We start from the raw sequence: 23,710 nt of genomic DNA on the forward strand, positions 1-23,710 counted from the left end.
CATGCTTCTGTTCTACACAGCAGCTCCTTCCAAGAGGCAGCCAAACCCCCCCCAAAACCCTGAGCCACACCACTTCCTGCCTCAGCCAAGCACTTGCTAGGTGGCCACAGGCAAGCCACCATCTCTCAGGCTCAAGCCCTTCCCATCTGGAGTAAGGAGATAATGCAGGATTACTTTTACAGGGTTATTGCAAGGATTGCTGAAATAATAGACTCGTAACACTTTGAAAGACGGATGCTAATGACGTCATTGTAATTACTAAGTATGCTGCTAGGATAATATGATAAGAAAAATATGCAGATCGGTAATGATTAGCCTTGATTTGGTTTTGGCTGCCTACGTGAGACTTCAAGGTCACAGAGGGCTTGTTCCACCAGACATTCCTCGGCATGTGGGCTGTGCTTGGCATGGTGGGTCAGAAGTTGTGCGGGCCTATTTTACAAGAAGCACAATCAGCATAACATCAATCATTGCAATACTTGCATAAAGGTATAAGATATTACTCGTATAATAATATTTCTATAAAAATCACACTTCTTCAGCAACTCATTAAAGTCCTTCGCACATTCAGAAAGTAATATTTTCCTGGAACTGATGCACTACCTAGGGGTGTGTTGGTGAAAAGTGCTTTCAGGTTACAGCCAGCTGATGGCAACCCCACAGGGCTTTCAAGGCAAAAGAGGAACAGATGAGGCTTGCCAATGCCTGCCTCTGTGTAAGAACTCTGGACTTCCGGGGTGGTCTCCCATCCAAAGACTAACCAGGGCCGACCCTGCTTAGCTTCCAAGATCTGACAAGATCAGTCTAGCCTGCGGATGTAGCCTAGAGGTAACACATCTGTTCTAAGGGAGTGACATTTTACAATGCTTCAGCAAACACCTGTTTCTCCATGAAAAATACAAACATCTATGATTAAAGACAATACTTATTTCTGTTGGGTTTTACACCACGTTAATGGCCATGGTTTCACCTAAGGTGGTTGTAGACCCATCACTATCAGAGAAACCTGAAGCACCTACACCTTTCCTGTTTGAAAGGAAACTAGAAAAAAAAATCAAATGAAACTTGGAGAACGGAAGGTGCCCACACAGGGCAACGTACCGTTATCTTGCTGGCCCGATTTAGTGCATCCACCCAGTCCTGCAGATCCTTCTGGTCACTGGCTTGTAAGAAATAGCGCTGCGACAAAGCATTGATAACTGTGGACACAAAGATCACCATCAGAGTTCAGCAGAGCTGAAGGCAACGAAGACGGTCAGTCTCCTTCCAACTTTCTGGAAGAGCTCCACCAGCATATTCCCCACATGCCATGTTCAGAGATCACCTGAGCCGTCCTCACTGCAAATGCCTCTGCCATCATAGGCGTCTAGGGCTGCTGTACTGCTACTGGCACCCCACTTCTAGAATTTCTTGCCCAGGGAAGCTCATCTGGCCAGCCCTTTCTCTCTCTTTTAGACCCTTCATAGGTTGGTAAAGACCGTCTCGAAGATATTTGTGTTGGGTATTACATGTTAAAAACACTCAGTATATATGGGGTTAAAGGTTTGTTTGTGTTGTAACAGGAAATCACACGTTTCATGTAGCCTATGATGTTTTAGAACTACAAGCCCGGGAAACTTCTCCCTGATCTAGGATTTTCATTGGAAGCAAAGTGTCAAAGCGTTTTAGCATTTTATGGCTTCTCTTCCCGTCTTTGTGTGCCGTTTCTGAAGAAGAAGTACAGAAGCCATTATCTCTCTCTTCTAGTTTTGTCGTTGTAGTGTAAAGATGTAGGGAATTTAGCTCTGTTGTTATTTTCATCCCAGTTACCCTTCCCTATGCTAGAATGTAGTAAAAACTTTCTATTTTAAACACACATGGACTCTGAGTCTGAATTATTTTACTCTGGCATTGCTAAGCTATTTTATCTCTGCTGAAAACCAAGTTTTATTTTTCTCAAAAACCCCAACAATTTGCCACTGAAGCTGCATTCCTAATGAGCCGGTTCCTACGTGCAGGGAACTGTTTTTTTGTTTTAATGCAGAGAATTTCTTCTGGCATGTGCACATCTGAAATAGTAATGTCCGTTCCTCCATTCCAGTGCCTCAAGACACTACAACCTTCATTCTACCACATGGCCTTAATAACAAAGTAGCCAGTTAACAAACTGGTAACTTTTTGTAATACAATCGCCCTAAATTAGCTAGGGAGATGTATGCACAGAAGCAAGTTTCCATGTGACCGGTCAGCCTAGATACAATGCAGATCTGGATGCCTATTCGCACTGCAATGCTCGGCTAAACCCCCTCTGAACTGCATGGAGGCATATTTTTATGAAGAAAGGCTGTACCTCTGAATAAACGTATATGTTTAGAATGCATATATAGTTGCTTTCAAATGTTCTAATCACTGCATATATGCTCTCTTGCTGCAGTCTTTAAATAGCCTCTTGTAAAAGAAGAATAGCCCTGTATTATAAAGAGGGGAAGGAGCACTGGAGGCCTGTTTACATGATACACAGTCCTTGGGTCAGGTCCAGCAAAAGGACTGTCAGTCAGACGTGTGCTTGTAAGATCCCCATTGGGGACTCAATTACCAGCCTGCTTTGGACTGGGGATCATGGTGTATGGGGAGAGGGTGCTTATATCCCCATGCTGCTTTCCCACCCCAAATTGACCAAGGAGAAATGCTATTTGCCCCACTGAGGAAACCTTTGTACATCTCATCAATACACATGAAGCCCTGCAATGGAGCAAGCAGCACCCTCCAGAAACACTTCAGGTTTGGGAAATGCACCACAGCCCCTGATGCACCACAGCCCCAATCTGAATTGGGCATTGTGCATCTGGGAACAGAGTTCCCAGCAGGGAACTCATAAGCACATGCAAGTTGTGCAGATCTGGGGGAAAGCATAATAAACACTTAGGTGCTGAAGGTCAAGATGCAGCTTGAATACAAAGGCAAAGAAGAGCAAGATATGAACCAGGAACTTCCTGTTTTGTGTTATCAGCTCTCATTCAGCATTTATAGACTCTGCATGCAACTAACTGTGCACAGTTAAACCTGGGTATATGAACAACATTACTGATAAGGGACACTTTGCCTTCAAAATCAGCCTGTTATCGAACAATGAAACTTCAGCCAGACATTATAACAGAAACAGAGCTTCCATCAAAAACAGCAGCTCCGTGACTTCTCCTCTTCTCTCATAATAGCTAACATGGGATGTGACATCACTGCACGGCAAGCTTTCCAATATCACTTTATGGGCTGCAGTTAATGGGTTTGGGACAGCTCATAGCATGCACTTAATATTGCTCGATATTATGGGGGAGATGCAGGGCTGCTGTTTTCAATGGCGGTCTCACATCTGCTGTAAAATCCAGTGGTGGTCTCCAACAGAGTCTGGGTCTGTAAAAAGTACTGGAAAAGGACCTCATGGCTTGACTGAAAGTATCTGGGTTTGGAGAGGAGTCCCAAGTAACACACAGCACTGAGCTACTTGGTCTGTGATTCACCTCCCATTACACACACTAAATTGCAAGACAATTAATTGCCCACACTTAGAAAAGCAGTCATGGTAACACCACCATTGCAACTACCGGATATATGCCAGGAGCATGAAGGTAATTACCTCAAGATCCCATCTGTAATCATGAAAATTAGCACTGCATAATTAACAGACCACCCTTCCATATTATGCACAGGGACTTTTAAAACAAACAAAAAGGTATCCAGCACCTGCTCCAACCCTATGGGCAGGATAACATTGCAAATAAATATCACACAATATGTAAATTAACTATGGAACTCACTGTCACTAACTTAGGTCCCGTTAGAAAGAATTAGATACATTCACAGAGGATATGTTTCTAGTTGGGAGGGAAGGTAGCAGATCTCAGAAGCTAAGCAGTCGGTACGCAGAAGGGAGACTGCAGAGGAAGGCAATGGCAAACCACCTCTGCTTCTCATTTGCCATGAAAGCCCCTTGCTGGGGTCACCATAAATCAGCTGCGACTTGATGGCACTTTAAACACACATTTATAATTGGCTATTAGCCACAAGGGGGCTGCGGTGGCTTAGAGGTTAAGACGCTGAGCTGCGGACTGGAAAGTCTGTAGCTCCACAGTTTGAGACCCTAGAGCTGCATGATGGAGAGGGAGCCTATCTCTGGCCCCAGCTCCTGCCAACCTAAAAGTTCGAAAGCAAGCAATGGCAAGCAGATAAATAGGTACCACTTCGGTGGGAAGGTAACAGCATTCCGTGCGCCTTGGCGTTTAGTCATGCCGGCCACATGACCATGGAAACGTCTTCGGACAGCGCTGGCTCTTCGGCTTGGAAACAGAAACGCGCACCGCCCCCTAGAGTCAGATTCGACTAGCTTTCGAGGAAGGGAAACCTTTACCTTTACCTTTTTTATTAGCCATTATTACAATTAGGCAAAATTGTAACTTCATGTCTAAAAGCCGTGTACCTCTCAATGCCAGTTGTTGCCAGGCAAGCCATAGGGAAGGCCTGGCTCCCTTGACAGCAGGCTTGTGGGCTTCCAGGGAGAGCTCTGCTGTTTATCACTGGACAGAGGATCTTGGATTAGATGGATCCAGCAGGGACCATCTTACAATGTTTTAGTCAATAAATGCATAGATGAGCCCCACCCCCATTCCTCATGGCAAAAAAGTGACGTAAGAACCATCTACCTGCTCCCTCCCTGGCGGGGCAGAAAATATGCATTATGGAGTTCATACAGGGGAAAACAGCCGGCACGGGGAGAATCTGAACCACCTCCTGTTCCCAAGCTACTTTTTTTTTTTTTGCATTCAAGCTGCAGCCGACTTCTGGCAACCCCATATTGCCTTCCTCTGCATAGCTACCCTGGCATTCCTCGGCGGTCTCCCATCCAAACAGTAATCAGGGCTGACCCTGCTTAGCTTCCCAGCTCTGATGAGATCCAGTTACCCAGGTCACAGCCCCAAGCCACTAAACAACACTAGTTCCCAAAATTAGCTAGGGATTCATGATGGGGTCTCAAGATGAATATTTTAGTGGGGAAAAGCTGCTGGATGGATGAAGTGGGGGCACAGCAGGTACCCATACTGTGTTCTCAGCTGTAAATTATCCTTCCCACTCTGCCCTTTGTACTTACCAAAACAGAAAGGAGTTTTCGGTTTTTGTTTTGGGGTAGCCACACTGACCTGAAATGGAAGAGGGGATGGCAGTAAGATGGCGGCATTGTAACCTGAGTACTATTTTTTGTGCTCGGAGGCAAGAGGATAAGCTGCCCATTTTGGAGTCTCCCAGATTCCAAGGCATCCTGGACAGGCATTCAACAGGTGACACCCTTCCTAGCATACAGAGGTCAAGCGATGCGATGAAGTGCCCTTGCTAACCTTCTGACTCTCATGCAGCAATTAAAGGCATAGGTGCCTTGCTAGAAGAGCCTGCTTCGCGGGGAGGGCAGGGTAGAAATAAAATAAATTAATTTAAAAATTAAAAAGAGATATTGGTGACCCTAAAAGGGAGAAGCAGCACGGGGGGGGGAACCCACACAAGAACTCAACCACACCTCTCCTAAGAGTACCAGTCACTAAGAACCTCTGATCAATCTATGTACACAGTGGAGAATACCACTTTGCCATTACACCCACTCGGCTGCCAGACAGCCCAACATCTGCCCCATTTAAGATGCAGATTATAAAATGATGAGAAGATAAAAGCCAGCTTGATCCACAGGGCAATTAACTTGACAAAAGGACAGGCCTGGTGACTGGTAGAGAGAGTCCTGCCCAGCAGCAATATTGAGCCTGCCTCCTTCCTCTCCCGTTCTAATGGGCTGCTGGCACTGACTCTATTTGTGACACTGTGCAAGTGTACGCATGCTAGGCCCACCAACAGACTTGAAGCAAAATGTCCCTTCCGTTTAAGAGAGGCTTAATGGGTACCCGAAGGATTTCATGGCACAGAGGTCAATATTATCTGATAAACATGCCTCTATTAAGGAACAGGGAGGAGGGTTTTTTTTCCCCTCCAGGCAGCTGGCAACCCTAACACATGCACAGTATCGCAATGTTACGCAGCAACTGCAATTAGGGTTCTGGAGCCTACAAGGAAAAGGAGGTTGTGGGACTTGTTTGAGGCGGCGAATCAGGAATGGGATGAGGGAGCTGGGCCTTATGACAAAATGGCCTGAATTAAGGCTATCCGAGTCCTTTCCTGATCCTCTTCACTCATATTATATATCTACACTACACCAAATAGTGGAGCTGGTATGGCATTACATTTCCAATTAAACACCTCAAGAATGGTATTATCTTTAGTGGCCCATAATGTTGCAGAGAGCGCAGCATGTTACCAACAGTAAGAGGGGGGATTAGAAAGAGAAAGAGAATTCAAGTTCTTCTGCAAGAAAAATTAAATTTAGCATGAGTAACGTAGCTTATCACTTCTTCCTTCCAAAATATAGGTTTAGAATACAGTTAGGAGGGGCTGTGGCTCAGTGATAGAGTATCTGCTTGGAATGCAGAAAGTCCCAAATTCAATCCCCAACATCTTCAGTTAAAGGATCTGGCAGTAGGCAATCTGAAAGACCTCCGCCTGAGACTTGGAGTGCTGCCATTAGTCTGAGTAGAAAATACTGACTTCGATTGACTGATGGTCTCATTCAGTATAAGGCAGGTATGTATGTCCTTTCCTTTGGGGAGGGACCGTGACTCAGAGGTAGAGCAGCTGCTTGGCATGCAGAAGGTCTTAGGTTCAACCCCTAGCATCTCTAGTTAGAAACCAGGTAGGAGGTGATTTGAAAGACCTCTGCCTGAGACCCTGGAGAGCCACTGCCAGTCTGAGTAGACAATACTGACCTTGATAGACCAAGGGTCCAATTCAGTATAAGACAGCTTCATTTGTTCAATATGTTCATATGAAGAAATATTTTTTAAAACTTGTGGAGGGACCAGACAAGCACAGAAGATGATGGAGGGGAAATAAGAGGAAGAGACGAGATATCAGCTGCATAACGGCAGACAGACTTGAAGAAGGGTATGGAGAAGGAAAGCCAGGGTACGCAAGTTCATTTTAGAAAATGTATATCCTATCTTTCTGTTAATCAACCTTAACACTCAAGGCAGCTGATACTATAGAAACAATCAAAACCACATTAAACCAAGCAAACAAGCAGCAGCAAAATTAATAGATCATAAAGACAGCAAAGTTCACAACAGTACAAAGCATAGAAAATATAGAGCAATTAAGCCAAAGCATAAAAATCCACCATCATGCCCTCAAAACACAGCAGTCTAAAAATCAAGTTACAGAATAGAACTAGAGGCCTTCTGGAACAAAAGTTTTTTGAAGGGATGTTTTCACCAACATTTATTTAGATTCAGGTTCAGACACTTTTAATGCGACAAGCGTGGGGGCAAGGAGAACTTCCTGGAGCAGAGTTCCACAAGTTGGCGGTTACCACCGAAATCTCCCTGCTCCTGTGCTTTAATGGATAAAGTGGCCTGATCTAGGAGACCCAGGCTCAAATTCAAACCCAGTCTCTGTCTCAGCAAGGCGTACTGACTCCCCTGCCTGTCATGCTGAGCAACTTTCAACCAACGTCCCCTCTAAGCTGTGGAGTCTTGTGAGCAAAAATTCTACTTTGTGAGCTACTGGCGTTAAAGCTGTGAGCGAGCAATTTGGCTGCTGCATAAATTCATTTGCTCTGGAGCCATCCCTTCCTGAGCTAAGACAAAATGTGTGATCCGGAAGCCAGAAGCTCACACTAACTCAGCTTACAGGGAACACTGCTTGCAACCCAGGTTTGCCACAGCAGTAGTGGTGGAATGATATTTAAACACACACACACTTTGGACATCATTCACTCCTGCTGCAGAACACTAGGGTATGCAGAGCCCTGTATGGGACAGGAAACAATGCCTGCCCAAAAGTTTTACAATGACACCCCCAATGACACTAGAGCGGGGAGGCACCCGTCCCTGTGTTGCAGCGGTGAGTGGCGAGCGGCAAAGCGAAGCAGTGGCGACGGAGAAAAATGGTGGCTGGCGAGGCAAGGAGCGAGCGAGCGAAGGAGGCCGGACCAACTGGCGCGGAGGCGGAGCAACGCAGCAGGCCGGAGCCTCATGACCAGATAAGCACAGAAGATGATGGAGGGGAAATAAGAGGAAGAGACGAGATATCAGCTGCATAACGGCAGACAGACTTGAAGAAGGGTATGGAGAAGGAAAGCCAGGGTACGCAAGTTCATTTTAGAAAATGTATATCCTATCTTTCTGTTAATCAACCTTAACACTCAAGGCAGCTGATACTATAGAAACAATCAAAACCACATTAAACCAAGCAAACAAGCAGCAGCAAAATTAATAGATCATAAAGACAGCAAAGTTCACAACAGTACAAAGCATAGAAAATATAGAGCAATTAAGCCAAAGCATAAAAATCCACCATCATGCCCCCAAAACACAGCAGTCTAAAAATCAAGTTACAGAATAGAACTAGAGGCCTTCTGGAACAAAAGTTTTTTGAAGGGATGTTTTCACCAACATTTATTTAGATTCAGGTTCAGACACTTTTAATGCGACAAGCGTGGGGGCAAGGAGAACTTCCTGGAGCAGAGTTCCACAAGTTGGCGGTTACCACCGAAATCTCCCTGCTCCTGTGCTTTAATGGATAAAGTGGCCTGATCTAGGAGACCCAGGCTCAAATTCAAACCCAGTCTCTGTCTCAGCAAGGAGTACTGACTCCCCTGCCTGTCATGCTGAGCAACTTTCAGCCAACGTCCCCTCTAAGCTGTGGAGTCTTGTGAGCAAAAATTCTACTTTGTGAGCTACTGGCGTTAAAGCTGTGAGCGAGCAATTTGGCTGCTGCATAAATTCATTTGCTCTGGAGCCATCCCTTCCTGAGCTAAGACAAAATGTGTGATCCGGAAGCCAGAAGCTCACACTAACTCAGCTTACAGGGAACACTGCTTGCAACCCAGGTTTGCCACAGCAGTAGTGGTGGAATGATATTTAAACACACACACACTTTGGACATCATTCACTCCTGCTGCAGACCTCTAGGGTATGCAGAGCCCTGTATGGGACAGGAAACAATGCCTGCCCAAAAGTTTTACAATGACACCCCCATCCAGGTTAGGTTCTTCCTGTAGCTGCAAAGAGCTATTCAGTTGCCAGAACACAACTATATTCAGAGGAGAAGAAGAGCAGGACCAATGCTCCCGCTAAGCTGTGGAGTCTTTTGAGCAAAAATCTAGTTTGCGAGCGGCTGGCATTAAAGTTGTGAGCAGGAAAATTTGGCTCCTGCATAATATCAGTTTGCTCTGGAGCCCTCCTTCCTAAGCTAAGCCAAAAATGTGTGAGCCAGAGGCTAAAAAAACTGTGAGGTAGCTCACACTAACTCAGCTTTGAGGGAACACTGATCAGGACTTTAAAAAAGCATCAGGCCCAGTGTCCTATTTTGCAGTCCTATCTCCATCTTGTTCTTACCTTTGAAATGTAAGTCAGATGCAAAGATCCCACAGCTCCTGCTCCTATAGCCAAGTTCTGAAAAGGGGTAAAAGTTAATTAACCAAGAAGCCAGCAACAAATGGGCTAAGGTCTCACTTTGTTAATTTAGCAACACTGGTGCCTAGTAGGAAGCATGCTAAAACTGAGACAGATGATCTTTGGATTTTGGCCCACTCTGTCATGCTTGGATTTCATCTTTCCTCCATGGACCTCATGGTAGCCCTAAGCAGGATTCTCACAATAACCCTGCAAGGGAGCTTAGGCTGAGACAGGGTGACTGTCACCACTGTGGATCCTCCATCAGGGCTCTTTTTGTAGAAAAAGCCCAGCAGGAACTCATTAGCATAATAGGCCACAGCCAACCGCAGAAACCATTAGCATATTAGGCCACACCCCTGACAGCACAGCTCATTAGCACATTAGGCCACACCCCCATGTTACCAGAAGTGTGGTTATCCAGCCACACCCACCTTTTGCTTGTTATTCTGTTGACCTTGTTTGTTGTCAAAACCCAGGGCTCTTTTGTAGCAGGAACTCCTTTACATGTTAGGCCACACACCCCTAATGTAGCCAATCCTGATGAGTTCCTGCTGTTGGGTGTGGCGTATTATGCTAATGAGTTCCTGCTGGGCGTGGCCAACTTGGGAGCCAGCCGGATCTCCGTTCCTGTGCGTTCCTGCCCAAAAATAGCCCTGCTCCTAATCAGATGGCAACTTTGTTCAAAACACCTTTTGTTGCCTTATTTTGGAGAAATCAGAATCTCACTATATTTTTAGTTTACTTCCTTCACTTATACCCCATCTTTCTCCCCAATGGGCACCCAAAGCCGTTTACATCACTCTCCTCTCCTTCACTTTATCCCCACAACAACCGTGCAAGGTAGGTTAAGGCAAGAGTGTGACTGGCCCCCAGGTCACCAAGCAAGCCGTCATGAGAGAATGGGGATCCAAACCTGCGTCTCCAGATCCTAGCCTGACATGCTAAACGCTACACCATGCTGGCTCTAATAAAGTAGTTGAGCCTCAGTAGGGTTGCCAGCTCTGGATCGGGAAACACCTGGAAATTTTGGAGGTGGAGCCTGAGGAAGGTAGGGTTTGGGGAGGGGAGGGACTTCAATGGGTTATACTGCTATAGAGTCCTCCTTCCAAAGTGGTTACTTTCTCCAGGTAAACTGATCTCTGGTGCCTGGAGATCAGTAATAATCCCAAGAGGTCTCCAGCTACCACCTGGAGGGTGGCAACCCCAGGCCTCAGTATGATCAGGCAATCAGCAAAACTGGGCTACTCATAGAAAGTTCTTTTAAAAAAGAAGAAGTGCCACTACTCATATATTAGGTTATTCCAATTTCCACCAATTCCCCCTGCAGGACTTGGGAGAGCCCCCTAAAGGTGCCAGTACTCAGTCAGTACACCGGTGAGAACGGTCACAAAAAACCCCCCTGCTCACAGATAAGGTTAAGGCAGCTGCATACTTGGGGAACTTGCCTGGCATACAGAAAGATTTTGTCTTCAGTTGGGGGGGGGGGGGGGGGGGGGCAAAACCACAAACCAATAAGGCCCAGTGAGGACTGAATATGCTCCAGGAGGAACACAATGTTGAGAGCCACTGAAAGTCACTTTAAGAAAAAAACTGTGGTGGTGGGGATTAGCTTGCTCAAACCCATCAAAGTTTACAGAAACTTGGATTGAAATATTTGGGGGGAGGCAGGGTCAGGTGGGATTTCTGTATCATTCCTCCCTCCCACAGTTCCTTGCAGGCACCCAGCTGGTTTAAGCTTATTCAACATCCCTTTGGGCCCTGTTTATACATTATCCAGAGTAACGCTGGTGCCACTACTGCCCCTGTGGTTGCTGCCATACCATTCCTGTAATGAGCTTACCATGTGGTTGAATATTAAGCTACTGACATCTCTCCTAATGAGCTGGGTGTTGCTAGCACAGGGAGAAATCACAGAATCTGTACTAGCCATGCAGGCAGAAGAGCTAAACATTAACTGGAGCTGCAAAGAAGTCATCCCAGAGGTGGCTGATGGAGCTTTCCACACTATGAGGAGGAGGAGGAGAATACTGGATTTATACCCCACCCTTCACTTGGAGTCTCAGAGCGGCTTACAAACTCCTTTCCCTTCCCCACAACAGGCACCCTGTGAGGTAGGTGGGGCTGAGAGAGTTCTTTCCAGAACTGTCCTTGAGAGAACAGCTCTGACAGAACTATGGCTTGCCCAAGGTCATCCAGCAGCTGCGAGTGGAGGAGTGGGGAATCAAACCCGGCTCTCCCAGATTAGAGTCCATGCACTTAACCACTACACTAAACCAACCCCATCACACTCTGAACAAAAATCAGGGCCATTTAAAGAGCAGCTGTCATTTTTTTAAAATTTTCTGTGTGAAGGACTAATGCTAATCACTAAAATCAAGCAGTGGCGGTTATTTCAGAGTGCCTCAGTCCAGAGCGATGGGGTGTGACCTTGTGCACATGCCATCTTCTAAACTGGTCTGGCTCAGTTCAGAGCTCAGCTTACACTGTCCAGCTGGCCAGGGGGTTTCCCAAACAATAGGATCTGCTGCGGCTTTCTTGCAAAAAGGTTTAGATTGAGGAAGGCGGGTATGAGTCAGAGTGAGCCGCTGGTCAGGTTTCCTCTTTGGGTTCATGAGACAGAAAATGACGGCTGGTAACTTGGAACCCTTGCTTGTACCAAGGATCCTGGCGCTTGAAACAAGAGCCCAGCCTGGATGTAGCTAACAAACCATTTAGAACAATGCCTGACAAAGCTTCAGAGCCCCTCTTTAGGTGCAGCTGCACATATGCGCATGCACATACACATAAAGGCAACAGGGATGTCCTATATTAGCCCCTGCTGTTGGGAGGCAGTATGAAGCCTCTGGATTGGCTTCACTTAGTATAGAAAGTCTGGATTTCTACCTATACCTAGACAACGGAGTAGTGTCTTCAGACTGTTGTTCAACACCCTGCTCCAGTTGAAGTCCTCTTTTCTAGCACTGGATAAGAGAGACCCTAGGTCAGAGAGCTCTCCATGCCAATTCTGGATTGGCTCATGTTCACATCAGAGCACGGGGGTGGGGTGGGGAGAAAAGCCACACATCAGTCATTTAGTGCAACAGACAAAATGCCAGACTGGAAATAACCAGAAAAGAGTCTAACTCGCCTGCTCTAAGGGAGATTCTGCACATATCGTTCACCCCCCCCATTGGATAAGGTATTAGAATGGCTGAAGTAGAGACCAGGGCACACAGTGTCCCCCTACCCCTTACAAAGCCGCACAGAGGCTGCCAGAGGCTGGTTCTGCATCTTGTAAATGGCATCAGCTCCTTTGCAGATAAGCACAGTGAACCTTTTTAATCCCTGGAGTATCTCGCCTGCTCTAAGGGAGATTCTGCACACATCGTTCACCCCCCATTGGATAAGGTATCACTGTATTAGAATGGCTGAAGTAGAGTCCAGGGCACACAGTGCCCCCCTACCCCTTACAAAGCTGCACAGAGGCTGCCAGATGCTGGTTCTGCATTTTGTGAATGACATCAGCTCCTTTGCAGATAAGCACAGTGAACCTTTTTAATCCCTGGAGTATATATGATCTGTCTACTAAAAACAAACATAAGGAAACCCAGAAAATGTAGAGGTGTGAGGCCCAGCTCCCACCCTCCGGTGCACGGAACGCTGTTACCTTCCCACCAAAGTGGTACCTATTTATCTACTTGCAATTTCTTGCTTTCGAACTGCTAGGTTGGCAGGATTAGTGTGAATAGACCCCCCTGAATAGAGGGCTTGGATTCATGAGACCAAGTAGCAGACGAGTTACTTAACTTACCACTGGTCTTTCAAAACATGCAAAGGCCTGTGTTAAATTGCAACCCCCAAGAACTGCATTCGTGCAGGAATGATGCAGGAACTAGCCCCTAGGGGACGTGCGCAGCACCAAGTAGCAGACGAGTTACTTAACTTACCACTGGTCTTTAAAAACATGCAAAGGCCTCTGTTAAATTGCAACCCCCAAGAACTGCATTCGTGCAGGAATGATGCAGGAACTAGCCCCTAGGGAACGTGCACAGCTGCCACGGTGCCACCAGAGAAAACAGCTCCGTGTCACTTCTCCTTTCCCCTGGCAATATCCAAAACAAAGTGCGCAGAATGTCACTGCATTACCAGTTTCTGTGCTGCTCGAGGGGGGACAGGAAATGTGGATGAGCAGGGGAAGAGATCCAAAATGCAATCATGTCAAGAAACGTGTTCTGTATTATGAGATATTCCTGAGGGAGAAGGAAAAGAGGAGGAAAATACACGGGGCTGCTACTTTCAGCAGCAACCACATATGCATCACAGCATCACATTGCAGTTCAAGTCTACCTTGGAAGGGCAAAAAAACACAAACACAGACCAATGGGAATCAAATGGGGGGGGGGGGTTTCCCCTGACAGTGCAAAGAATGTTATTGAGATTAAAGCCTCACCTGGGGATTGTCCATGTACCAAAGGAGGAGGTTGGCCTGGGTATCCAGGATGAAATATCTTCGCAGGAACTTCCCACAGACATCACTATCTTCAATGTCCAGGAACCCACAGATTCGGTTCTGACGATCCACATAAGGCATTCTGGGCTCCTTCTAGCATCCCCCTGAGAATCAGAGATGCATACAGATGAGATTCAGGCTTTGTGCAAGTCCACAACAATTTACACCAGAATGGAACTATGCAACTTGTGGCCCAGTTTGTCCCAAATGCATCCCACAAGCCACAGGCAGGGTTTTTTCCCCCTGCCTCCTTGTCTGGAACTGCAAAGACGAATTTTAGCAAGGACTGATGGGGCCACGATATATGGCTGGTTAGGTGCTCAGCTTTGCCAACTACAAGTTATGTGGGCTTGCCTGAAAAGCAGCCCACATGTCCAATAATTCACAGCCCTTGCAATAGATCTGAGTATGTCTTTAAGAAAGCATGAATGGTGATGGTAACATGTGACAGGTACACACCTGAGTTTTTCTACTGCAGGTACTCTTACACTGGAGGGGAGGAAGAGATGCCTTAGGAAGCCATCACTAATTACAGTTTCCTAGTATGCTCTCACTGAAACTTCTCTGCATCAAACAAGCACACATTCCATGCATGTAAGGTCATCTGGAGGCCTACACAAACAGGCCACTGAATGGAAATGCCTTTGAAGAACCCCCTGCTGCCATCTGAGCCTGTCCACTCACTGGCTAAGATTAGTGTGCCTCCACTTTCAGGAATAAGTCGGCCAGAGACAGGTTCTTCTGTGCTGCAGCACCTCGGTGGTCAAATTCTATTCCTGCATCAGCACACCTGACATCAAACTTGTTGAACTTCATATGTCAAGCCTTCCCCCAATATATTATTTCCCCCAGTTTTACTGTTTTAATTTTTCTTTGCCTTTGCCCAAATCTGAATTTTTAAAAATCTTAACACAGACTAAAAATGTTCTGATTGTATTGCTGATCTTTTTGTGGTTTGTGTTGTAATTTTAGATGTTGTTTAATTAATGCTTTAATGGATTGCTAGAAGTGAGTTCCGAAGCAAGTTATGTTAAGCCTGCAGGATATAGAAGTCTTCCGAAGCAAGTTATGTTAAGCCTGCAGGACATAATAAATTGTGTACAGATTATGATAGAGTTTATTGTTTTGTTATCCCAAGAGCCAGCCCCTTTGGATATAGACAGTCCTACCATAATGACTTTGAATGCAATAAAAGGAATGGGAGACAGACAAATCTGATCCACAGGTTCAATCTCTCGGTAAGTTCTCCTGTACAAACCTCATGGAAATGAGTAAGAATTGCATAAGAGCAATGAGACTTATGCAGGAGAACTTCCCAATCAATTGTGCCCAACGTTCATTAGAGGTAAGCAGATGGCATTTGAATTTGCAACCTCTCAGAACAAAATGACTTGGATTGCCCCTATAAGCAGGTTCTATAAAAAGTCTGACAAACAAAACTTTAACATTGCAAGAAAAGTTATAATTTTTTTAGCAAACCCTGGAATTAGGGTCTGGCATTCAGCATTTGTGGCACATTGCTGATAATGTAAAGTGGGGGAAAGGGGAAACATGAACTTCTGAAATACAAAAGCATCTGTGTCTGATCTCCTGGAATCTTATTCACCACAGATGACCAGGCAAGTGGTTATTTACAAGCAAGACATTTTAACACACACCCTGTCAATTAAAGCACAGCAAGTCAGATTAACTTTTCAGATAACTATTACACATTAAAAAACATAAGCACAGGTCATTTCCCCACCACCAGTACAAGAGTCCCATACCACTGGCATTCCCTTTCAGTCTTAATCACTGTCCCCTCTTTACGCCAGACCAACATCACACCAAACAGATGCTTCCAGAGAAAAGTAATCAAAAAGCCCCTGCTAGAGGGAAACTTTGAACAGCTGTTATGAAACCATCAGAAAAGTTCACAGCAAACTAAAATGTCCCTGGATTCCCTGAGATGTCTCACAATGCAAGAGCTGGAATTTTTGCCCTAGTGCAGTGGTTTTTAATACTTCCTGCTTTCAGGGAACCCTTTCCATGGAAATTCATCTACCAAAGAATTTGGCACGTGGGCCACAGGGGCATTGTGAGTTTGCAAAGGATTCTGGGACATGTTTTCAGGTGCTCATTAGAGACCACTCAGTTCATATGAGGTATCAAACAGGAATCTTGGACTTCACTAGGATGCAGAATGTTACCTAGGACAACTCAATGCTCCACTATGACTGTGGATTTCAGGGGTTTATCACAAGTAGTGCTCAAACTGTCTTCTAAAGAAGCATGGATCTTATTACTAGTCTTGGGGAACCCCTGATAAGCTTTCAGAAACTACTTTTTTAAAAAAAGCTGCCCTGGAACACTAAAGCCTTAGAAACTGTCCTATAATACTAGAACTCAGGGGCATCCAATGAAATTTTTGGGAAATTGGTTCAGGACAGACAAAAGGAAATACTTCTTTACTCAATGAGCAATTAAATGGTAGCATTCATTGCCAGGGCAGGTAGTGACAACCAATAAGCATACTCAATGAGCAATTAAATGGTAGCATTCAGTGCCAGGGCAGGAAGTGACAACCAATAAGCAGACAGCTTTTAAAGGGGGTTAGACAGATAGATGGAGGAGAGGTCCATCAGTGACTATTAGCTACAGTGACTGAAGAGAGCCTTCAATTCCAGAGGCAGCAAAACTCTGAATACCAGTGTTGGAGCTGCGGTGGCTCAAGTGGTTAAGACGCTGAACTGCAGGCTGTGGAAGGTCAGTAGTTCAGCAGTTCGAGACCCGGGTGCCGCATGATGGAGTGAGCTCCCATCTCTAGTTCCAGCTCCTGCCAACCTAGCAGTTTGAAAGCAAGAAATTGCAAGTAGATAAATAGGTACCACTTCGGTGGGAAGGTAACAGCGTTCCGTGCACCTTGGTGTTTAGTCATGCCGGCCACATGACCACGGAAACATCTTCAGACAGCGCTGGCTCCTCGGCTTGGAAACGGAGATGAGCACCACAACCCTAGAGTCGGACTCGACTGGCTTTCGAGCAAGGGAACCTTTACCTTTACCAGTGTTGGGAGGCAGCAACAGCAGCAGGGGAGGGCTCCAGCCTCAATGCTCTGCTTCGTTGGCCCTCCATGACAACCGGTTGGCTGTTGTGTGAAAAAGTATGCAGGACTACATGGACCACTGGTCTGATCCTGTAGGATCTTCTTATGTTAACACATTCAGGTAAATGCCCCAAGACAGCAGATACAGAAGGGGCTGTGTATACCATCTGGTCCAACCCCCAGCTCCACACCTCCTGCCCTAGCCTCGGTTTGAACACCTCCAGCAAGGGCCAGCCCACCACAGAGAATAACACATTGGAAATCTTCCCTTGTGTTAAAAACTCCCTGCAATCAGAAATTCAGCAAAGCAAACACAAAGAAGAGAGTAGAAAGTTTCTCCCTGATGTGCTAGCTTTCAGTTTCCCTAAAGTTAGTTTGTTTTTTTAATGAAGGGTTGTCCAAAATAGTAACCTCTATCTGCAGCCTGAAGGGGAGGCAGTCCATTTTGCCAACTCAGCATTCTACCAACTGCAGACTCTAGCCTGTAAAAATCCAGGACTACTTCTCTTATCCACTGACAACACCCACACACTTGCTCCTGGAAAAAAAAAATCAGGGCAAAAAGCCAAGTAACTCTGGGAAAAAGCGCTGCAAGAGAGTTCAATAGGTAACTGCACTATGTAGCTATTACCGGTGGGACAGCCGTGTGAGTGCTGCAGCCAAAATAAATAGGAGTCTTGGGGAACAAGTTTTATTCTAACATAAGCTTCTCAGGTACTAGAGCCTATAGGTATTTATTTTTGCAGATGTTAGTTACACAGGCTACAAAAGCACAGTGGTGCCTCGTGCTTAACAATGAGAATAGCAATGCTGCACTGCCAAGACCTTTAAGTCATATCCATCCCCTGCAAAGGGCATGCACCTCAGAAGCCTGAAGGAAAGGATTGGGTACAGTGACAGATCTAAGATAGTATCTGCAGACCTAAAGCCTGCAGTTGTAAGCCCCTGGATCCTCCTTGCTTAGGCTCCATTTACATCACGGTTCCCCAACATGGTGCCCGTGGGCACCATGGATCCTGCGGACATCTTTCCTGGCACCTGCCGAGTGTCTTTAGGAAGTGGGCAGGGTCCTTGCTCAGCAGGGCTTCTGGTTTGGCCACTGGAGATCTGGCTGGCTGTGCAGATTTTTAAGAAGTTGCTCCTAAAGTAGTTGCCACCATAGCACAAGGATCTTCGGCCCCTGCCACACCGGGGGGGGGGAAACACGGGCAAAGTGCGGCTTTTTAAAGTCGCACCAAAAGAGACATGCGGCAGCGGGATCACATAGATCCCCTGAGCCGCCGCACACTTCATCCCCAGCACGATCAGATGCCCGGGGGAAGCCACTGACAGGGAAGCGAGGCAGCCGAACTGCACATGTGTGAGCATCTGCAATTTGGCCGGGAGCCGGGATTGCTGCAAACGAAGAGTGCACCAGCGATCCCACAGCCGCGCTTGATGCGGCATCCCAGGTAAGTCCTCCTCTGGGGGTGGTTCTTTTTTACAGCCCGTTATTGGCCTGAAGGGACGGATTGGGGATGGGTGCAAGCTGATTCCCAGATGTTGTGGTGTGCTCACACCCGTTTGCTGCGCCCCCGATCCGTCCCTCTCCCGGGCCAAAGGGAGGTTCTTTTTTGCAGCGGGTTTTCCGGCTTTAGGGATGGATCGGGTACAGGTGCGCGCTGCTTCCCAGATGTTGCAGTGAGATCGCGCCCATTTGCTGCGCCCCCGATCCGTCCCTCTCCCAGGCCAAAACCTTCCGTGTGACCGGGGCCTTCACTGCGCAACTGAAAATGTATATGCAAGACATTTTTAAACTATATGTTCATTTTCAAAGGCATCTGGTTTAACAGAGCTTCTGCCTAAAATACTGAACTGTTACTATTAAAAGTTAAGTATGACCTCAGTCCTGGAGGTTTTGTGGTTGGCTCCGCCTCTTTTGGCAGCCATTTTTGTTGTTGGGTTCACCACCCAGTGTGAGAATTCCAAAGGTGCCCACAGGCTCTAGAAGGCTGTTGATCCCTAACCTAAACATTACAAAGTTTGTTAGGGAACAGCATCAGGAATTTGTATCACATGCATAATGCAAGTTTTGTACCTCACATATGCACACTAGCCAGCTCCTCTCTGTTTAAAGCCATAGCACCCAGGAAGAAGCAGTTTTAGCCTCCCCCCTCCACACTCTTTTCACATCTGCAACTGAGATGCTGTTGGCTTCATTATAAAAATCACATTAGTTACATAGCTACAAGAAAGTTTCACAAAAATGCAAATAGCAGCTTCCGGGGGCAGTCTGCCGAGGTGAAAACAGGAGGAAGGGCTAAGGCTCTGCATGCTGCAAATCCTGCATGCTGTGGCTGCAAACAGACAGGAACCGGCATGCGTTTGAGAGGCACAAAATGCCCATCACGTATGTAATACAGAGTTCTTGAGCTGTTTCCCCAACAAACACAACTTTGTAATGTCTAGACAGAAACTCAGAGCCATGAACCAGCCTGACCCAGAAGCTTTTACAGGGTCTGGGAGTTATTATCATCCGATCCACCCACCACCACCACCCCACTGACTCCCACAACTGGTGCAAGCAGCCTTCCTTAGTTGGTGACCCCGCAGTTCCCCCCTTTGACCACACATGGCTGGTGGCGCACAAGGCTGATCTCTGTCAGATACTGATGTATTTTGGCACTTTTAACCAGCCTTTCTCCATACAACATGGACTCCAAGCTCCCTTACTTCACCAGTTTGAGGCAGCTTTCTCAACTGGTTCTTTCACATAAATGTGCAAACTTCAGCCTTCCCCTTTGTCCTTTCTCTACCTTCTGGCTCTTGCCCCAAACTTACCCACATTCCACTAAGGTGCAGTACAAGTGAGGCACTATAAATCAGGAAGTCTCTGGCTTGAATCTCACGTCAGCCACAATCACATTAGACGGCTTCATGTAATCTGCTTTATTCAGCTTCAGTGCCCCAATAATACTGACCTACCTAACAGGGCTGTTATAATCATCACAATGATAACAAAGAATGTAAACACCTGAAAGAGCTATACAAATGCTCTCCTCTTCATGTCATTCTGCTTAGACCCTTTTACTTTGATTGACTGCTGTTTTCTCAGGTCCCTGCCTGGTCTTTGTCTAAGCCCCTCTGCCCCAATTTTGAATGTGAGCAACTTGGTTAACGACAGGTAGGAACCTTGAGGAAGACAATACCTCAGGTCCAAATTACATGCTATGCTGGGAGATCCATAACTGATTTTTAAAACTGACCACAACGTTCCCCTCCCCCAATGCTAATCTGACATACAGGGGGACCAGTTTCAGGCCTCCAAGTGATGTGAAGCTTCATTCCACACACACCCCAGCTTCCCAGCCTCTCTTTAACAGACAGACAGCCTAGCCAATCATTGCTAAAAGTTTCACTATAACCACATCTCTTACTGTACACTGCAACTAGATACTACTTAAAGACCGGGGTGTGTGTGTATGTGCAAGAGAGCCATGGGTACAGTTACTGTACCCCAAGAATACTATGTGTTACTGTGGGCTCTTTTTGTAGCAGGAACTCCTTTGCATATTAGGCGACACACCCCTAATGTAGCCAATCCTCCAAGAGCTCACAGTAGCCCCTGTAAGCAGAGCTCTGTACGCTCTTGGAGGATTGGCGTGTGTCGCCTAATATGCAAAGGAGTTCCTGCTACAAAAAGAGCCCTTCAGATATTCTCCATTTCTTCAAGACGAGATTTGAAAACTATAGATAAAGTTGTTGCTTTTTTAAAGGATAGAATCTTAATAAATGTGTGTGTGTGAAAGGAAGGATGTGGCCACATTCTGATAGACTCAAGTGCACAGCTGAAATTGCTGCCAATACTCCTGGGCTGGGAGCACCACCCTGTTTGTGGTTTCACAGCAAGAATGCAAAAGCCCAGGCCAGCTCCGGAAGGTGAGGAGGTCAAGTGTCAGTTGGACACAAGACTGGCAAAAAAGACCTAGCATGGCTCTAGAGCTGCTGCCATTCTCACTTTTACACACGGTGCTCAAATCTGAGGCAGCATTAGAGCACTCTCAGTTTTCCACACCCCACCGTCTCCAGGTGAAAAAAGTACCTTGTTTGGAGACTCCAAAATACTGAGAAGGAGAACCTCCACTTGCATCTCTGGAGCCACTTTCTACAGTAATGCGGCTAAGCCAGCAAAGAAGTTACTCTAAAATACATCTCCAAGATAGAAAGAGTAGAACCAGTAGAAAGCTTTGGTAGCGTCTTCCTGACAGCTCTTGAAGAACTCAAACATGAAACTCTGACCTCAAACAGGCAGATTTGTAGCTAAAATTAGTCTCCTTAGCAGAGGACTAAAAAGGTAAAGGTTCCCTTGCTCAAAAGCCAGTTGAATCCGACTCTAGGGTTGCAGTGCTCATCTCCATTTCAAAGCCGAAGAGCCAGAGCTGTCCAAAGACATTTCCATGGTCATGTGGCCAGCATGACTAAACACCAAGGCGCACAGAACGCTGTTACCTTCCCACTGAAGTGGTACCTATTTATCTACTTGCAATTTCTTGCTTTTGAACTGCTAGGTTGGCAGGAGCTGGAACTAGAGATGGGAGCTCACTCCGTCATGCAGCACACTCGGGTCTCGCACTGCTGAACTACCGACCTTCCACGGCCTGCAGTTCAGCGTCTTAACCACTTGAGCCACCGCAGCTTCTTAGCAGAGGACTGGAAAGTAGCAAATGCCAGTTTATAAAAGGGTGGTCCAAGAACTTGGAGGCCCATGAGCCCAATGCCTTCTCAGGGTAAAAATCGGTGGAGACTAAAGATATTAAGCATAAAGGAATAACTGTCAATAAAGAGGAGGAGGAGAAGATTGGATTTATACTCCGCCCTTCACGCGGAGTCTCAGAGTGACTTACAAACAGACACCCTGTGAGGTAGGTGGGGCTGAGAGAGCTCTTTCAAGAACTGCTTTTTCAAGAACAGCTCTGACAGAACTACGGCTTGCCTAAGGTCATCCAGCAGCTGCAAGTGGAGGAGTGGGGAATCAAACATGGCTCTCCCAGATTAGAGTCCGCGCACTTAATCACTACACCAAACTGTACATGGTATCTGTAAAGGGGTTTCCTGCCTCACAGCCTTAGGGATTTGTTTGAGAGGGCTAACAAGCCAGCTAATAAGGTTCAACCAATAAGGTGTTACATACTCAGCCTTCCCAATTAAGCTTTTGACAATATCCCTCACCTTCAATCATGGAATAAGAGGAGACCCTCTCTCATAGGACCACTAACTTATTTAACAACAGGAAGCAGATGGTAACAGTAAATTGATAATTGTCTCAATGGATATAAATAAGCAGTGAATAATAAATAAATTTGAATAATAAATTAGGAACACTGCTATTTAATTTGTTCATAAATTATCTGGTCTTGTGGGGGAGGGAAGGTTGCGTAGCAAAGTGGCCAGGTTTGCAGATGACACCAAATTATTGAGGATGGTGAAAAGAGGATTGTAATGAGCTCAAAAAGGATTCCCTAAAACAGGATTCTCAAGCTAACAGCATGGTAAATAATCTTGGGGGGCGTTTTCAGTTTAGATAAAAGACAACTAAATGACAGGGGACACAAAAGGGGTTTATAAAGGTATTCACAGTGTGGGGAAGTAGATAAAGGACCTTTTCTCCCTCTTTTATCATACTAGAAGAAGCACCCAATGAAGTTGATAGGCAGAAGATTCATAGCAGAGTCCAAAAATCCTTCTTTACACAATGCATATACTTGTGGAACTTACTACCACATAATATAGTGACAGCTTTAAAATGGAATTAGATAAGGTCCTAGACAATATTAGCCACACAGTTACTAAGTACTATTACACTGCTTTTAGCCATGATTACTAACTGGAATCTCTGTGCTCCAGCGGGAGAATATCTACAAGAGCCAGTTGTTGGAGGGCAACCGGGGGGAGGAGCATCATCAGCAGTTTACTTCATAGATATGAAGACCTGTTACACAGTAAAAATTTACTAAAAACAACAGAGAACCTTAAAAAACAAGATATAGGCTTGAATTGGTGGGAAAATCTGCTTGCTGCCGCTCATGGAGAGTCCCAGATCAACCTTGCTTGGACCCCTCTACCGGGAGATCTACCGGGCTCCAAAGGAGTTTAAATGCCCTCCAAACCCAGCACTCCAGCCGGCTCCACAGGAGCTCTCCCGGGGCTGTCTGCCTTTGCCACGCCGAAAACCAGAAGCTCGGGGATATATTAATGTTAGAAGATAAAACAGGATGAAGCAGTCAAGAATTGTATGGTTAAATGGGCACAAAACCTGGGACATAATATTGATCTAGATCAATGGTCCATGATATGGAAAACAAATATAAAAATTACTAAAGCAGCATCTTATAAATAAAATATTTATAAAATGTTTTATAGATGGTATATGACACTAGATAAGTTATCTAAATTTTATTCCAATATGTCAAATGTATGTTGGAAATGCCAAAGAAATGTTGGTACTTTTTTCTATGTGGCGAACTTGTGATAAAAGAAAACAAAAATGGATCTGGATACATGAAATATTGCAAAAAATACTAGAAAATAATGTACCGTTTGTACCAGAACTGTAAAAAACAGGACTCTTATTTT

The 23,710-nt window shown here is 45.8% G+C and overlaps 1 protein-coding gene across 1 annotated transcript in view; it reads right to left on the reverse strand.

Moving 5' to 3' along the window:
• The window catches only part of PLEKHA2 (pleckstrin homology domain containing A2), a 48,175-nt gene extending 34,081 nt beyond the window's left edge, over positions 1–14,094 (reverse strand). Inside the window, exons 1-4 of the mRNA XM_015414210.1 lie at positions 13,954–14,094; positions 9,465–9,521; positions 5,123–5,171; positions 1,102–1,199 (exon numbers count right to left, since the gene is read on the reverse strand). Coding sequence (XP_015269696.1) covers positions 1,102–1,199; positions 5,123–5,171; positions 9,465–9,521; positions 13,954–14,094 — 345 coding nt within the window. The remainder of the gene's footprint in view (positions 1–1,101; positions 1,200–5,122; positions 5,172–9,464; positions 9,522–13,953) is intronic.
• Between the last annotated feature and the right edge of the window lie 9,616 nt (positions 14,095–23,710).

This window comes from Gekko japonicus, unplaced genomic scaffold (genome assembly GCF_001447785.1).
Source record: "Gekko japonicus isolate JY-2015 unplaced genomic scaffold, Gekko_japonicus_V1.1 scaffold9, whole genome shotgun sequence".
NCBI lineage: Eukaryota > Metazoa > Chordata > Lepidosauria > Squamata > Gekkonidae > Gekko > Gekko japonicus.